Genomic DNA, 20,187 nt, shown 5'->3' on the forward strand with positions numbered 1-20,187 from the left:
AAGAATGGCATCTGTGTATCGCAAATTCCAATAAATCATTGGTCCGAATTTAGAATTACGCTGATGTTGCGGAATTGAGAGATTCAGTACGATTCTACGGTGCGGAAGAAGGAATGGTGCCTTACATACTCACAGGAGATATCCTTAGCATATTTCTCTTCCCATTTATAACAAAATGCGAACTGACATCGATTCCAAGGTGCTGATTTGTAGTTCTCCCAGGGAAACATTTCTCATTACAATTGTATGCGGAAGGCAGCGTGAACGCGATCATTTATTGTGCCGAAACTGCATGTCCCGACCTCAGAATCCCCACCGATGGACTTGTGTCGACCACTCATCTTGGCAACGAGCAGCGGTAACTGCCGGAGTCCGCCGACAGATTTGGGTTATCCGACAGGTCGGTCCATTGTCCTCTAGTTGTAATAGGCTAAGCAAATGCGTCGCCTGCCATACGCGAGCTAATCCTCCGTTCATTTTATTGAACTATTTATGACAACCAAAGGAACGCGTATATAGGGACACTTGAGATACTCGAACTGAAAGATAGAAAAACTTAATTATTTCGAAGTTCAGTGTACATATATACACATTTGTTTTATTTAACTCTATTATTATATATATATAACGACCTCGTAAATCATTTTTCGCAAGCATAAACTGAAATAAAATTAGAGAGAGAGAATTTTAGATAGATTTTATTATAATTTTAAGTATGAAAATAAATTTAAATATTTAAAATTATAAAATCCGACTACGATAACAGCATCCATAATTTAATTTTATTCAAGTTGTATATTATGATCTTGAAATGCTATTGATTACTGCTTATTGGTTAGATGGAAGAGTATCTAGTTGTAAGATACTTAAAAGTATCTAATTGTAAAATTAAATTTAAGATAACCTTTTTTTAATAATTTTTTAATAATAATCCAATGATATATGTGAAAATATACATTCTTTTTTCTCCAAATTATTAGTTTTCTCTAAATTGTTTTTGCGATATAAGAAAATTGCATGCACTATCTCGTTAAAATAGATCTAATTCTCTCTCTTCCTCTCGCAGTTTAACTCCCAAAGTATATCGGAAGGTGCTACATGGATCGATATTATGCGACAGGTCCATTGTCGCAGCGTGCAACGGCGTAGCTGCGACGTTTCGCCCGCGGCGCACTAATCCGCTCAGGCACGTTAATTTCGTTGGGTTGTTTATTGACTCAGAGAGAGAGAGAGAGAGAGAGAGAGAGAGAGAGAGAGAGAGAGAAGATGCACCGAAGCTGCCTGCATGTTGTGTCGAGGGACTATGCGCGCGTTCGCATTTAGTAACTCCATTAACGCGTTAACAATCGGCGGCGGGACCAACACGGGTTATCGCTGAATCGCGCCCTGGTATAATCGGACGATCTCGCGTGTCCCGAGATAGCGCCGGCAATCACGCTTCGTTCCATTCGAATGGTGATACGAAACGAGCCAACACGCAACGTAGAGACTCTCCCCGTTATCGCTCCCCTCTCCATAACGTGTGTATGCTTTTTTTTCGGTTCTTCTCCCCAATTTTTTTTCCTCGTTATCAACGACCTCGCATGATCACTTTGATCCGATAGCCGAAACGATTTCGTCGCGCGACGAACCTCCGATTGTTCCTGCTCTGTCTGGTAGAATCATTGTACGCACGATCTCCGATAACGCGCACACTAAGATTCTGCGTGATGCCATAATCTGAATAACGTGATATCCGACGGGTATAATCTTGAAAAGATCATGCTTCTTATCTTTTACTCTGCAAGAAAGAGACGATTTATGTTTTTTATTATCGAACCAATACTTTACAATGGCGTGTAAAGATATTAGATATGAAGTATATATAAAGCACTTTAAACTTTTATATGAAAAAATTGAACATCCAATGAAAATTCAACATATATCATTTTTATATTCCATTCTCGAATTAAATAGATTGTCGATGCCAAATTACCTTAATCTTATTTTGTTGCTTTTAACTGTATCAGCCATTTCTACTTTTGAAAAATTTTATAATAAAAAATTTCTAGCAGAAGATTGAAAATCATGTATTATTTAGATATTATAATCATTATAATTTTTTAAATAAATTAATAGATTACCGAAAAAACGCGAATTATCTTTATTTTGTGTTGCATATTTTGACTGCATCAAATCACTTTTGTAATAAAAAAATTCGGTAGAAAATTTAAATAGGAAATCTTATTTATATTATATTGTTATTCTTATATTATATTGTTATTATATTGTTGTTCTTGAATTAAATCGATAGATTACCAAAACAAATTATCTTTATCTTGTCTTGCGATTTTGATTGTCAAGTCATTTATATTTTTTTGAGAAATTAATGTAATAAAAGAAATAGAAATTTTGTTTTGTATAATTTTAATTTGTTCAATATCTTGTTGTGCTAACTTTTTACTAGCAATTTTTACTGGTAGTTTCCTATTTTAAATATATTAGAATATTATTTATGGCAAATATTCTTTTGTAATAAATGCGAATGAAAAAAAATTTATGGATTAATAACATTTAACCTTTGTTTTAAACGACTACTCGCAATATTGAGTCTGCAATACTTTTGTGATTAATCGTTTCAATCTAGAAATGTGTCAAGTCGTATGAGTGATAGCAGGGTCATAATTGCCATTTCGTGTTAGATTTATTGAAACAAATATATATATATATATAATAAGGATAAATCTAATCGTTTCATCTACTTTGTCAATACAAACCAATACTAGCTTTTACATTGCATTTATCGAACTAATATCGAACTAGATGTAATACCTATCTGGCGTACGCATATACGAAATTTAATATGATATAACTTCATTTCTATCTGCAAATTAAATTGCCCCACAAATATTTTGACCAAAATCAAAATGCATAGTATTATGACAAAGTAGCGCAATGCTCGAAAATAACATTTGCGGTTACACGCGGAACTTTAGACACCAAATACCGCAACCATAACATTTCATGATGTTCGAGTAGCGAGTAGCGTGAAACAGAAACTGAAAAGCCAGACAGGATATACCTGACCCTTTAGCGAGAGATAGCCAAGTACTGGTTGTGGTCAGTCACCCATGGAGGTTACACGAACCTGATGTTACTCATTGTATCCTTCACCAATCCATTTCCGGAATATATTCTCTTTATTGAATAGATACACAATATAAAACAGTGAAACGAATCAATGATTAAGAAGACATTCAGTTTTATTGACTTTGCTCTTCACTTAGCGGATAATACATTTGATAATAAAATATTTAATTAATGTATATATTTTATAGAATTCAGAATATTTCTTACTTCAACTGATATGTGCCAAGAAGAAACTTGGTTTATAATTTCATCTTTTAACCTCACACATCCATCCATCCATTCCTTGATGATTAATGGTTAACTAAAATCTGATATCTAAATATTACTATTATCTAACATACATTCTTTTCTTATCTTTTATCCTAAGTATCAGAATCTTCCTAATCAGACGCTACGCTAATTTACATTAATGTCACCTATATCTAATTATTGCACAGTTTTAATTGTCTTAAACCCTATTTTTCCTTATCTTCATATCCTCTCTAGAAATGACGTCTTTATCATTAAAGAAAAAAATTTTTTAATTATTTTTGCTAAAAAATGATTTGTAAATAAAGAATCTGTTGATATATTATACTATTGATGTATATATATCGATGTATGCCTTTCTGGTAAAAGTACTATATTTCAATGTTCAACGCTACACTGTTGAAAATTTCATGAAATTTAATATAGATATTTTAATTTACACAATTTGAACTTAATTTCATGACATTACATTAAATTTAATGTATTTATAACTGAAAAGTATATTTGTGTACATGAAATTTAATGTATTTTTCATAAAAATTAATGAAATTTAATATACTTTCCAGAAAATTTTATGAAAAGTATGTTAAATTTCACAAATTTAATGTACACGTTCTGTACGTAATTTACATGTATATGTATATATATAATATTATAATTATATATCTAAATAATCTATATACCTAATAAAGTACTATATCTAATTAAATTTATGTATATATATCAATATGTATAATTATTTCTAAAAATATTGTAACATTGGATTAACACACTGAATGTTGTAACAGATAATTGATAGAAAACAGTAAAGAACAAAGAAAAATAGTTTAAAAAGTTTTCGTATGTTTATACAGAAACTAACATGTTTTCGACCATTCGTCCACTTTTTCAAACATGTCTTCAAGTATTGTACGAATATACACTGACATACCACAATATAGCAACATACTTCTTTCAATTGATGCACCGATGGTCCACTGCACGTAAAAGGATGAGAGAAACGCTGACCTACATACATCATACAGACTGCTGCTCTACACGGCAATAGAATCGACCTCGTCGGTTGTTCTCTGTCGAAATTTTGACGACGTAAACTTTCCATGTCGGGTATGCCTTTCGTCCGAAACTCTCATCCAGTCTCAAGAATCGTTTGAACCAAACTTTCCTCCCAAATCACTACTGGACGAGACTACAATCGTTTTCGGTTTTGGTTAGAAAAAAAACAAGATTCTTTTTAGTACAACTTCACTTTTAATCTTGTTAGCATAAAGCGTATTTACGAAGCGATCAAAGGTAATGCTTAATTACAAACATACGCAAATCCAGAAAAATAATCGTCATTGAGGTATGACTGAGTACGTACTTGAGAATCTGAAATCCGTGAAATGGTTCCTACACAACTGAAAAATTCCAATACGCACCTAATCAAGGAAGAATTGCGCCGAGATTGTACTGAATCGTCGTTTCGTTGCACGTTCTTCTGTGTTTCTCGTGATAATCTCTTTAATGACGTACTCTGAAATAAATTCAACTTTCATACAGATCACAAAAGAAGAAAAGCAAATTCATAATAATTGGTCTACCGAGAAATTTCACATCAATCTAAAGTTTGAAGCCGATTGAAGTACCTCAAGTGGTTTAATGCTTTCGGACGAAGCGATCTCTTCCGAATGCCTGGAATCATTGAAGCACTAGATTGTAGCCGAGAGCTGGCAATCATACTGCGGCGAAGTTTCGCCACTTGAAATTTCCGAGCATCTTGTCCAGCTTGCCAGTGCTCACGAAAAGTCTGCAAATTAATATTATTATGTAAACAAAATGCTGTAACGGGAATTACCATATTTATGTCAACGTAAACGCGACTTTGCAATTTCTCTTGCTATTTATCTTGTTTAAAATAGAAAGTTTAAAATAGAAATACATATTATATATATAATATATATAGATACATTTCTAACATGAATCTTATATATTATGCTATTTAATTGTTACAGTAGGCAAACAATAGGGTCAACAGATTTATCTTTATTTGTGTATATAAAGTATTATAAAAACTTAATCTAGCTCATTGCTATGAAATATGTAATGTGTCGTCACTATTTTAACACTGTTAAATACGTATATTTTTGTATTTTTTAAAATAATTGTTCTAAATGGTTATTTATCCGTATGCCATGGTTGCAGCAGAAATTAAAATTGAAAGGTGTTAATTTATTTGCGATAAATTCACAAACGCGAATTAAAAGAGCTATTTAATCACACGATGGAAAGAGAATTTAATTTAATTTAATTAAGAATCTTAATTTAATTTAATTAAGATTTAAAATTATTCACCTACGTTATTTAACGTTTATTTCCGGGATAAAAATGTATAAATTCATTACATGTAATCTGATATTGTGCATTTATATGCTTCACACAAGCCAATTCGATAGAAACACCGTGATTGGCCGCTGGTTTATACCTAATGTTTTATGCATTCTCTTTCTACAATGATCTTAAAGCATCAACAGAGGAAGGAAGCAATGTCTGAGGAGAATGCGGGCAGGTCTGCCGCATTCCCCTGGAGGTTGAGATCGTATTTCCGGCTCTCACAATTTTACTATTTATGCAATATTGTACTCGGTCCCATCGGATCGCAAGATAGGTCGTAGCACTTGAGCAGGGGCAAAGTTACTAAGTACCGCTAAAACCAGTTCTCCACTTCGTAAACTCTGTCGTTTGTTAAGCAGTAACGATTGTAATTGCGAGAAATACGAAAATTATTTGCAGAAAATATAAATGTTTTTTTTACATTCCGTGTATTTATATTTGTAAAATAATGCATTTTATGAAAATAATAATTATTTTAATATTCATATTTCCAAGAGACAGACTGGTTCATTATTTCTTTTCATTTGTGTATTCTTTGCATTCGGAAAAAGTATTATAACAGTTTTGCGCACTGAGGATTTAACAATTAAAGTTCTCTAATGAAATTTGTTTATATTAAAATATCAGTGAAGTTAGAGTGGAAGAATATACAACCTGTTATCTAAAAGAGATTGTCTGTTCTCGTTTGACGTCATATTAAAAACAAGATGCAGCAAGATGTGTGTCACCCGTTGCAGATTATAATTAAATTTCATGACATGTTTACATAACACATAATTGCATTCTTTTTAATACTTTAATGTTTAATTAAAATAAGTTTTATATGATCAAATTATTGTATATATGTATAGTTGATATAACAATATATTTTACTTCAAAATTGTTTGCAGTCACATGAAGTAATAAATATCTTTCCATTTCATGTGGTTTAATGTAATAGTCGTTCATCTTTTCTCTTTATTTACACAAAATGCCAATGTATCGAACAGGATTATTTTAATATGACATATCTCCGTACCAAATCTCTTCCCTGTGTCACGCAATACATAGATGGCTATTATTTACATAAAAGTAATATTTTGTACCATTACCATTTTATTATGACTTTTTTATATCTGTAGAAATAATTATTTTACATGCCTATCAAGAGGCATTAAAAATGCTTGATGCATTATTTTCAGATGCAATCCGGTCGGTTATGTTAATCCAATTTATGTGAACGCAAATATATATATATATGTGCTGATACAGCTCAGTTTTTTTAGCAATATTTATTTTAATTAAAATCCAATATATATCTCTTTATACATATCGTTATGAACATGTCTATCAAATTAAACAGATCTTTTTGGCTATTTAATTTGCTAAATTAAAGTATTTTTTTTTGTATTAAAAATGCGAAAGTTCAGTATATTTTATATCATTATGATATTTTTCATATTTTTTACCATACGTTTCATTTATTTTTTACTTCTTATTGTAAAACTAATTAAATAAAAAATATTGATGAAAACCGATAAATAAATAGAAAAATTTTGATAAGAACTGATAAATAAGTAATTAATAAATAGTTATTTGAATATTTATTTACATTATTTCTGATTGTGTGTGTCAATTAATATCTGTGTTTCAGATATCGTGGATCCGGCGACGTGACTTTCACGTTTTAACAAGCTCTATGTTCACATACACGAACGACGAGCGATTTCAAGTACTTCATCCCGAGGGCTCGGACGATTGGACCCTTCAAATAAAATACGTCCAAGAAAGAGACAATGGGACGTACGAGTGTCAGGTAATGTAACCCCCTGCACGAACAACCCTACGGGTTAATTGATTCAATGTACTTTAACAAGTGTTTCTCAACTTTTATCGCACGATGTATCATTCTCAGTTGCTCGTTTTATTATTTTATTGTCCGCTGTTTCTCTTTTCTTTTTTCTTTGAAGAGCGAAACTGACGAATCGCTCGATTCGCGTTTACACTGATTATACACCATTTTTTGCGGTTTATTATTATTAATAATATTCTCCGCTCGATTGGACTCCCTAATATAACTTCAAAATTGCTATCTTTGGATGTACATTTCTATCTTCAGATCAAATGTATATTTCAATAATTATATGCTACATGAAAATATATGAGCGTATATCACCAAGTGATATACACATGCCGCTGTATATATACAGCGGGAGTAATAAATCCTTCGATTAATAATTCCAAACATCACTAATTATGCGCACCGCAATGTATGCGTCATCAATTTGGCATTAAGTCGATGTATATTCGATATCTAATGTTATAAAACATTTATCATTGCAAAACGTATTCTCTTTGATAACTTTTTATTAATACAACCGATATTTACAATATTAGTAAATTATTAAAAGAAAACTAAAAAGAGATAATGTTTGTGAATTGTAATATTTTGCTCACATACGAGACATAAAGTAAGCCGGTCTAAATTGAAAATGTATTGGACCGGAAAGAAATTTCACGAGAATATTATAAAAATCGCTCTAATGTGGATAGAAAATAATTTCGATGTCCAGTTAATGGCTCCGTAATTAGAGAACTAATCCGAACTAGAGAACTTTTTTGTCACGTCGTCAGGAAATAGAATTAAGTACGATTGGGGACACTAACACGTAAATCCGTATGACGTGAGCAATACGGATAAACCGTTCTTGCTGCATATTCATACATTTTTCCGGCTAATGGAACGGCAAACACAAGCTCGTGGCAAGTACGTGCGAGCGCGAAAGAAATCGGACAGCGTGAATAACGAGACATGATGCCCGCTTGCGTTCGCTGTCGAGTAAACTTTGAAAACCTGCAGCAGTCTCTGACCTTTCTAAAGTTTCTCCGGGTACGGGTGAAGGCTCAAGTTTGGGATAGCAAAGACTGCCTCTTTATGTTAATTTCGGGGTGCGAATATAGTGTAGCCGCGAAACTTTTACCAATGAACTTAGAAAACCGCCGTTTTCGCATTGCTCACTTTCTCTATCTGGCTTCAAAGTTCGAGAGACACCTCCGGCTCGTTGTCGTAATCAGCGATCTTTAGGGACTTTAATTAATTATCGGCAAGTAAGTAAAAGATAGGACATTATCCTTTGAGCTTTGTATATTTTTTTGCGAAAATGTCAATAAAAAAGTTTCAAAATCAATCATTGAATTCTCAATCATAAAGATCATAAAGTCGGAATTTGTTTAAGAATATAAAACAGAATAAAATATAGAATAAAATATCTGTAATAATAGATACAGATATTGTGTTTAATACATTGGAAGAAATGAAATGATACATAAAATGATTAACGACAAAATCCATTTATTATAAAATAACGTTATAATTAAATGATATACAATAATGGAAATTAATAAGTATTCAATGTACAACGTAATATTAAAAGCCGATTATATCATTGAAATTTAGATTGTATTTTTAGACAATAATATAATTATAACGAAGCTAATGGATATTGTACAATAGATTGGTGTTAGTTACACTTAAATAATTCGTCTATAATGATTTAATCGAAATACAAAATAATTTACGTTATTGTACAGGAACCTTTACTTTTATTCATTAAAAGTACTTTATGAATTGTTTTAAAGCTTTTTCATTTTACGGCCAGGCATCCAGAAATATCTCGAGCAGTTAATTAACTATTATTATTACTAAAGTCTATTTTAAATTATTACGAATTATTTGAATGGTATATATAGCATCTATTAATCGGCATCGGTGTAAACCTGGCGCCCAACTTTATCAAAAATAAAAATGGATACCGTAGCGCGTTTATAATTAGCAAAGAATTGATTTTGGAACTGAACGAATGTCTACCAACTATTGCTGAATGACGCGGCGTTCCATCTATTTGATCATAGAAAGAGAAAAGAGACGAGTGCGGTTGTATGGCCGCAATGCAACTCTCGACACCTCATTATGCAACGAGGTCATTGAGCGTGGAAATCACGGTGTCACAAGGTCTCGATAATACGTAGGTGTTTTCCTGACTAACGTGTATATTATAACGCTCGAGATGAGTATCGCCCACACAATGTCCACAGCGGTCCGTCATTGTGGTTTCTAATTAAAAGTCATGGGGGGATAAACGTCCGAAGCGATTGCTTGTCTCACAATGACGAACCGCATAGTCGGATAACGGATTACTCGTTAATCTTAGCGTGTAACAATGTCCCAAGCCATGTATCAGTTATATCATGCACTGAATTACAGTTCCTCATTTCTCGAAACCACGTAATCGGATTTGTTTATTCAAAATAAAACTATTTAAAGCGACATAAAAATTAATTATAGGTAAACTTGCATTATATAGATCACATTGCCATAATTTTCAATATCTTTATGCGAGTAAATCGGAATTTATATTTTACACGAATAAAATTAAATCATGTATGCATGTATGTGTGTAATAAGGAGAATTCAAATTGTACCGGATTAAGATAATTGCTTTCTGAAGTTCTTGCTTGAATATGAAGTTCATCACGAATACAGAACTTCAATAATTTTACTGCTAACAATCATATCTTTGATGGAACATGCACTTTTGGAAGAGATCCTTGATTAATTGGACATGATCGAATGTTGCCGTTTTTTCTGTTCTTTCTTTTGTAAATTACATTCTTTTTTCATAGATCTTGTCCTCAAATAATGTTTACAAGATCGGATAAATTAAGATGACGCTACGCAACAGAAAGCATCAAAGATGGGAAAGTTTCTCGCGAGTTCTCCTATCTCCGTTATTACCCCAGCAAACATTTTAGCGTGAAAAAGCAGCAACGTAGCTATCGCAAACGACAGATATAGTGCGGTGACCATTTTATTGCGAACGTCGTGGCGATTAAGTGTAATTGAAGATGGAGCGATGGAAAGCTTTGGAAGTAATCGAGACCTTACTACTGCGCACGTACAACGTCTGTGGGGTAAAAATGTGAAAAACGCATAATATGTATAATACTTTCATTGTTTTTAATGTATTTTTCATTTTTTTACAAAATTTTATTCAATTAAAATTTAGAGCGTCTATCTTTTTCGTTGAATATGAAGTTATTCAGCACATAAAAAAGTATATAAATTATTATTTTATCCAATTTGGAAAATTCAACAGATGAAAATATAATTAAAATTTTATTACATACTACGTGCACGCACAATATGCACAATTATGCATGAAAAGTACATTTCATGTATAAAGATTTTAATTTATATTTATTTTATTTATGTTTGTTTATTTTTATCCATAATTTATGCCACTATGATATTCCTCCGTAGTGAATGTCATATAATATTAAAAAAGTAATAAAATTGTCCAAAAATTACTGCTTTCGTAAATTTGAATGCTTCTCCACAGCTTTCATCATTTTTATTTCATCGAAAGGTACAGATTTATCTGGAAGACGCGCTGAGATATTTTAACTTCAAACCTCCAGCACTTTTGCATTTAATAATTGAGTATACCGTAGAGCTGTTTGCTTATCGCCGGGTAGAACTGTTGAAAAATACGAGACAAAATTGTGCAATGCTCCAGGCGTTTCCATCGCAATTATATGGACCATGCAAGCCGGAAGTAGCAGCGATATTAAATGCTGGGTTTAATTACACGTCCAGTCCTACGACGGCTACAAAAAGAAATTAATTAAGGCAAACCTTGAGTTGTTACGTAGTACGTAAGTCAAGGTACTTAACTTTTTACGCGTCTTCGAAGGAGTAATGGAAAGCTCGTTTCGCGCTTATCGCAAGCTCCGTCGTAGCCGCAGCTGGCTACGGCTGGGATTGGTTGTACATCTACAGCTGCACGAAAAGTGGGTCGCCTGTGAGACACACAGCATGAGAAGTCCCTTCGGCGCTGAAGATAAGTACTTTCTCACCTTGGCTCGTGTCGAAGCAAACGCAGTCGCGATCGTGGGGCTCGTTAAGCTTTTGGACGAAGTTTATGCCCGCGCTGCGAAACGCTGAGCTAAACCGAGATTTTGATGGAGGTCAAATTTGGCAGTTAATCTCGAGCGAAGCCCAGGGATTTATGTCCGACAATACGCTCCGTGCGATATCTTACTTTGTTCAGGATTAAAATTATACGAGCGCTCGCGCGACATTTCATTAATTCGCGAAATTACATTGATCGTTAATTACGTAATAATTTAGATATCTCATACCGCTCTTTCCATAAACATTAGACTTCTCTTAACTTTACTTATTGTTTATATGAGCCACTTCAAAATATATCGTTATTACTATTAAAGAATACGCAATCAAATTGAAATAGTATTGTTATATTATACTATGTTATTGAAACATTAATTTATTTTACTATAATAGTATAATCTGCAGGTTTAAATAGTAAAAATATTACTATGTGATGTAACATTTTTTTTTTAAAGATAATTGTAGTAATTGTCTATAATTTAGTTAATGTTAACTATTTCGAAGTCAAATCAGACCATTCAATATCCAGCTATCTACGCATCCTTAATTTTATGCCATTTCAACGAGCGCTAATGCAAAGCCATCATAATCACGACTTCTTATAGTGGTGAATAAATCTCTTAGGGATAAGAACTGCGAAAGTAGTTCAGCAGAATCGTTAAACTCTCAAAAAGGCTCATTATCAAGCTTTCAATGCAACAATTTGTCATAGTTCGTTCGACGAGACTTGTATTCGATACTTATCTGTGAGAACTAATTCATTAGTTTTATCTTTCTGGTGTAACGACATGAGTCTAGCATAATATGAGTATTTCTTGCATTAACTGAAAATGAAAGCTTCGACTACTGTGCCGAGTTTAATTGAGCTCGAACCACTGTTGCATATTTTCGCAGCCGGAACTTTCGGCGCGTACGGACAACATATGGGCATCGTTACGTGTTAGAAATTTACGATACGAAGAATATATAGCTGCAGGGCTCTCTTGTGTTCATACGAGCGAATGCACGCATAATTTGGCTGATAAAATAGGAGTGCTATGGAACATAAAGAACCTCTAGGTATTTAAAAAAGGAAAGAAAGAAAAATGACCAATATTTCGCGAAAATGAGATAATGAGTATTAAACTAACAGCTTAATTTTTAATATTCAATTTGCACATAAAATAATGATTTAATAATTTCATGAATTATTAATATTAATTATCATGCGTTCATCAGTGCATTTTCTAATATTTTGATATTTTGGAATTATAATCCATTGGAAATTTACGGGATTTTTGCAAATTTTATGTTTACGTTGCAAATACATTACATGATCTTATTTGTCATTTTACTTTTAATGATTTTTGTTTTAATAGAATTTTAAATCGAAATTATCTATAAGAACAAAGCTGAATATTTAATAACTATAACGAGAGATCCAAATGCAATTAAGGATATTAAGAATAAAACTGTCAATCGATATGAATGATATTTGACAAGGTTCGAATACTGTATAGCAATAGAATAATGCAATAAAACCGATCACGCTTGTACATTCCGCCCCTTCGCGAATATTGCAAAAGAATCATCGAAATGCATGCGTTTTGGTGGATAGGCAAAAAAAATATGAAATATAGGCGAAAAAATTTAAAAATTCTCCCTCCCTACTCTCTTTCTTCCTCTCCTCCCTGTACTATTAAAAAAAATAGTTTGTTGGATTTATTTTACAATTTATAGACAAAAAAACATTGTTGAAATTTGACCTGTGAAACACTTTATTGAGTTACATAACTCACTTTTGTGAATAAATTATTAGTGGCAAAATCAATTTTTTAGTTACCAATTTTTTTCTCACTTGTTAATACACAACGTAACCAAATTTTTCTTGCATATGTAACGTTTCCTTTCAATTACTTGAATAATCTTCTTGAAAATTTATAAGTTTTTTAATTAATCATAAATTTTTTTATTATTAATAATAAATAAACTTTACGATATCTAATGTGAAACTTACATATCTTTCATAAAAGTTTGTGTATATTTCGAGTGTTTCCAAAATTCACTGAAAATATATTGTGTAACTAATTAAGAATTATTTGCATTAGATTTCTTTGCTGACAGTTTTTCATACAATAGATTTCTGTACTGTTTTATACGCCAACACTTAATCAAACGTGAATACGCGTCCGCAGCTGGCGTTACTTATTTACGGCAAAGCGATACTAACCCGCGACCGGGTTATAAAACTGGAGCGTTCACGTTCTGTAGATCCCATCAGCATTCGAAGCGTGTAACAGTGGCGGATGAAATAAATCTATATCTCTCCATGTAACGGTCGGTGAACCGTGTCGCCGCTGAGTGGGAAAAAAAAAAGAATTCTCCAATCTGATCGCACTTTCGATCGAAAGGGTTTCCGGGATTACCGTCAAACCATGATGCCAATTTTTACAGTTCGCCGAGATGGAGAATGTGCACCCCTTATGCGCCAGCTGGAGCACAAATAACGTAACTACGTACAGTATGTTACGTAAGTCGCGATTTCGCTGGAATCGGGCGTTTCGAAATTCGTGTACGACGAGCGGGAAGTCAGCTTGGAAATATGGTACGTCGGATAGAAATTAACGGATGAGTATCATCTGCTGGCAAACATGATTCGTCGTCTATTACGTTGACGAAGAGACGAGATTGGCACGAGACGACATATGGCGAATTTCACGAATTTTATTCTCTCATATCTTCAATACGTAGATAAATTTGCGAAACGTAAAACAATGAAAATAAATACGAGACGATTGAGATTTTATTCAATTTATTAAAAACAACGGGATATCTTAAAAATATTTCCATTGAGTTTCATTTAATTCGTTTTATGTATGACAAATAAAAATTCTGCTAAAAATATATACAAATATATACAACCGGATTGTATTTGTAATAAATATATTATATCCGTCAAAAATAGAATGAGTAAATAAAAAAATAGAGGTTAACTTCAATTTCAGTCGCTCTTCAGTTAAACGATAATTTAATTTAAAAGATGTGTAGAGACAGAAATCCAATTTGTAAATTATATTTAATATCATCTTTTAAACCTAACTTAAAAAGAAAAAACGTAAAAAAACTAGTTTCTGTAACAGAGGATGTGAAACTGCATTTTTTAAAATATTCAACGAAAATTCATCGGAAAATATTCATCGAAGAGACCGTAGAAAAACAGGATAATATACAGACTAAACAAATTAATGAACGAGCATCTAACTTTCCTAGTCTTAACTTCAATCTTCATTACATTTGCCAGTAAACAACTTAGCACGCGAGTAACCTAAATAACGGTAATACGAAAACGAAGATAAACTTGCACCATTGCGAGGCAGCTTTTCGAAAATAACACAATAATGGTTTGTAATGCGTAAGCAATACAACACACAATGCGGTACATTAAAGTTGTATTCGAAGATAAACATAGCTACAGAACGGATGATCATACGCCAATATTAATTTACTAAATTACGTTATGCCCTTTCATGAATCGCAATAGTAATTACCGACTTCTACCTGTAGTTTGCCTGCAGATATTTGAGATAAAATTGCGGCAAATAAGAACGCAACGTTTACATCATAATTATTATGCTAATTGATCGAATTTAACATCAACGTAATATGTGAGTAATATTTCACATTAAAGTCATGTGACGTGCAACGTAAATATTGCGTGTCATCATTAGAATTTTCGTAATTGCGTTGTGCTTTTCGTTGTTATTATATTCGTTGCGTTATCATTTATACGCCAGTAATTATAACAAATAAAGAACAAAAATTTCTTTTAACGTAACTCGCTTATCGTTTGGTGCATTTATCCGCGCAAGCAACCATCAACGTAACTAAGTTTAGTAACGCAAATGTTACGAAATAGGATGAGGGAATGAGAGTTTATGGGATAGCTTCTCGAAAACTCGCTATGCAAGAGGGTCTACGGGAGTTGAGGTCGAGTTTCCGCGATTGAAGTTAAGGATTAAACGCACAATAACGCATTTTAGTTGCTCGCGCGCGCGCCAGTTTTGGATGAGAAGAGAGGATAACTTTCGCGATACGCGCTTTAACGGGGCGAAAGTAACGAATAATTGAGTTAAGCGAGGAGAGAGAAAGCAATTTCCTCCGAGTTTGCGGACCTTTTGTGAAAACCCGGCATCCCCGAGCATCGACGCACCATTGGCTTCGTACTTTGACGTCCTTTCGTCGATTCGTCCTAGGTTCATATTATTGCTGCACGAGGTGAGAATTTTACAAAATTTTGAACGTTCGAGCTTTATTGGTTTTGAAGAATAACAGCGATATCGTCGTTATTGACTATTTAAAGGAAAATTTATAATCGGAAGAACAGTGCAAATTGGAACCGTTACATAACGTTCCAAGATCGATAAATGACATATAAAATCTTATCTTGCTAGCGAAATGTGGAGTGCTCACATTCCATTAAAATGCAGAATCTAAGTTATAGTTCCCGATTATGACATCAAAAATTTAAAACTTTAAAACTTAATCATTAATAAATGTGGTTCTAAAAATTGAGAGAAAATGAAGTTATAATGAAATCATTAATTTTCGAGAAAATTGAGACATACAATGTTACTTCGAATTTTTATTAGATTTAATTGAATCGACGATATATAACAAGTAATACATAGATCGTTCAAGAACAGATGTCAATTTTTCTCTGATATGAGAGATACTATCTTTGAATGAATCACGAGAAACTTTGATTTTAATATAAGTATCTAAAATTGATGTTTATGAGTTATCAATACAGGTATTAATACAGTAATAAATATAGATATGATTCAAATAAAATCATTAAAAAGAAGTATTAGATGTACATATAGTCCTCGCGGTCAACTTTAAATGATGCTAACAGCACATATTTAAATTTCCACATCCAATTATTTTTCCATTAGTAAGGTTAACCTGCATTTTAAAAGCAATATAACAATTCGCAGTTAGACAATTAACTACATTTTTTATTGAAAATGAACGCTAAAAAGATACGTATTCGTCACTGTTTCACTATTTTCATCGCAACAAACTACCACTAAAGTAATCAGAATAAATTTTTGAGATTTATTTGTGTTGAAAAGAACGTGCTAAGATTGGTTTAAAACATTTAAAATAGTGATTTCGATGTGGAGATAAATCACACTGCGAAGCAGTTTTTTGTCGCGGTATCCCAAATTACCTGAAAGATAGCAAAAAGTGATAGATTTCAAGCAAATACTTTGATTAAAATGTTTGTACTGTTTCTCTTTTACGTTAATAGATATATTTTCGAGAAACCGCGAGAACTTATATTTATACACCTAATGTATCTATATACAGGGTGTTTCATAATTCATCCGACGGAGCTCTTGGACAGGATCGACCCGCGCGCCATGCGATCCAATCGGTGGGCCGTACATTCGGCAGCAGAAGGCCGGACTGACGCGTGTATTCGGTAATCTTTAGATATTAATATCTCGTTAACTATTGCGAAAATTGTAAAATGGTAGAGGACTTTCCGTCTCAGTTTAGTCCGCTCTACCTATATCCACAAGCTCCGTCGGATGAATTATAGGACACTCTGTATATAGGTACAAAGATTAAAAATAAATAACAGTTTTTATTTTTGTAAGATTTATATTAAATAAGAGAAATAATCCTATTTTTTTTTGGTGAAAGCGGATTTTGATGCTTAATAATATTATACATATGCAAACTTTTGCAAATACAATTTTTTGCAATAAATTCTTTGCAGGTTTTTAAGGTTTTTAGGGTGCTTATTTGAAGCATTATTAAATTGACGATCAATGTAATTTGAGGTAATAATATTTCAGCTTCACTTTGCGATTGAATTTTATATTGTAAAAATTTGCATATGAGTATTATTAAGCAAGATCTACTTTGATCAAAAATAGGATTATTTCTCTTATTTGATTTATTTTTATCGGTTTACTTTCTACTAAAATTTATATTTTCCATTTAAACTCATATTTTTTTACTCGTGAAATTAGGCTTTGAAGGAACTTTTATCCGCAATGCTTCTATAGATATAATGGAATTAAAAACAGCGCAATTTTACATTCATATCGCTCCGGCATACTAATTTAACGAAAATTAACGAAATTATAGGACCGCTCACAAATTCATTTGTACTCTAATGACGAAAAGCGAGAGCGTGGAAGGTTACTGATTAAATCCGCCTTTGATTCAATTGCTAGACGCGTGCGATAAAAGTGATAAAGGGAACACGAATGGGGAAGGGCGAACAAATTTGAAATTACAGGGTGGCCGCACGTCAATCTTTCATGCTCACCGCTAATTTAAACTTTTCAATCGGACTGCCTTGTTACGCACCACGACAATTTCGACATCTTTAACAAGCGATTCGTGGAATAATTAATCCAACGAGAACGACAGCATACCTGTTATATTCCCGGAAATTTTGACTCACGCAATGTTTGTTAAATCGTATGAATATTTTACCTCTTTTGATTAAAGACCTTTTTTTATCAATTATCAAGGATTTTTATTTTATATTTTACGATATTGTATTGTAATAATTAAATTTGTTTAAACTATTATTAATCTTTATTCAAAGTTATCTTGCTCCTGCAAAATGTAATATCATTGATTTATAAAATTAATTACAAAATTAATAAATGTGGAATTTATATAAATCTAACGAATTTGCGACATACATTGGGAATTGCTTAAATTACCGTAAATGTGAAGTTTTCATCTTCCGGTTATGTATTATCCATAATAACAACTAACTGTCCAACATTTTGTAGCATGACAGTTATTATTTCTGTAAATTTTTAGTCATCAAGTACCGCGTAATAATTTATAGAGTAAACATTTATTGTAGACACGTTTATTGCTTCTACAAATAACGCGTACAATGAAAACTCATCATAGGCACTATAATCATCACGTACTAGCTTTTTGTACGTGAAATAAATGATCAATTTTCCATGTGATTTATCATCACGAGAAAGCAGCCGAGTTTACTGAGTTTTAATATCGTAATGAATAATGAATAACTAATTCCCTACTTATTTCGCTCTTTGACGGTAATGGTCTGATCTTCTCTGGTTGTTTAATATGATATTAGCGCGCATTAAAGGTCCACAATACTGAGGTAGAGTTATGGTAGTTACTACATCATTTGAGTTTTATAATGCTCCGTCAGACTGCGCGATGCGAAAGTCTTGTGAGAAAAGGAAGAGCTTCATGCCATAAGCAGTCCCGGACATTTTCCTGTCTCGTAACAGGATTAACAGTTGCGCTCTCAAACCTGCATATAATGCTATCGTGGTACTGTAGAACAATAATAGCTCGGCGCTGTAGAGCGCTGATAAGAAATTGTGATTTTCCGAAATTAATTAATGCTATCGGTTTTGATCTTGCTCAATGTACATCATGGTTCCTTGGCAAATTGAGTTGCTTTACGTCACAGGAAAAATATACGTTGCACGTCGATCATTCAACAGTACGAATAACTGGGCAGGATGGGCTAATAATAGTGCACGTGCATTATACGAGTTTCCGTTGGAGTAATGAAAGACCTGTCACGCGGACCATGTCGATCACGTCGCTCGTTGCTTTAATTCCCTATAAAACTTTCACCTACCACATTTGTTTCGAGTAGCAAACCTGATACATCGATGCCCTAAATGTTTATTTCTATAGATTTGACAATTTTAAATAATTTACTAAAAATCATTAATTTTTATCGGAGCAGCATATTCCTTTCATTATTTTTTGAAATTTATTTCTAATATTTATAAAATTTTCCTAGAGATATAAACGCGTTGCATCTAGTTTTATACGATTTATCTAGTTTATCTTCCAATCTTTCATTTTACACAGTATTTAATATACATATATAATCGCTTCGAAGAATTATACTCGGAAAACGAATTATTTTTTCTAAAATTTGCCAATGGAGACACATTATCTCTTTGTAGTGACCAATTCGGTAAAGAAAATCATTAGATTAATAGCGATCGACGCATGGCAATTAAAATACACGGTGTAAGACACCGAGTAATTTCATTTCGTTGGAAACGGACATTTTCCAACACAAACTTAATCCAATAACATCAACTGACAACGAAATTTTATCATGGAACTTACGCTTCATAAATCCTATTATAATAATAGGATTAGTTTGGCGCTGGTAATAGCGTGCATGTATGTGATCCGAGGGAGATTTCTTTAATTTCCGTGAGTACACGTTGGCGTTGGCGTGTCGGAAGCAACGCCGCAATGAAAGAGTAATGAGTCGACAGAACGTATCTCATCCGCAGGAAACAGAAGGCGGAGAATCATTTAACATTTAAACCAGTTGACGAAATTAATTCAATGTCGTCCGTAGCGTTCTTTTATCGCGAGTTTGCATCGCGCTCTTTGCGTACCGCGTTTTACTCCCCGCGTTTTAATTATCGAGATATAAAAAGAAATGTAAGGAG

General features: G+C 32.8%; 1 protein-coding gene across 4 annotated transcripts in view; it reads left to right on the forward strand.

Moving 5' to 3' along the window:
- dpr12 (defective proboscis extension response 12) overlaps positions 1-20,187 on the forward strand; it is a 214,707-nt gene that overhangs the window by 115,629 nt on the left and 78,891 nt on the right. For all 4 annotated transcript variants that reach the window (XM_018448518.1, XM_018448516.1, XM_018448515.1 and 1 more), the window contains one exon: positions 7,385-7,546. In XM_018448518.1, coding sequence (XP_018304020.1) covers positions 7,385-7,546 — 162 coding nt within the window. The remainder of the gene's footprint in view (positions 1-7,384; positions 7,547-20,187) is intronic.

This window comes from Mycetomoellerius zeteki, unplaced genomic scaffold (assembly GCF_001594055.1).
Source record: "Mycetomoellerius zeteki isolate Tzet28-1 unplaced genomic scaffold, Tzet1.0 scaffold221, whole genome shotgun sequence".
Taxonomy (NCBI): Eukaryota; Metazoa; Arthropoda; class Insecta; order Hymenoptera; family Formicidae; genus Mycetomoellerius; species Mycetomoellerius zeteki.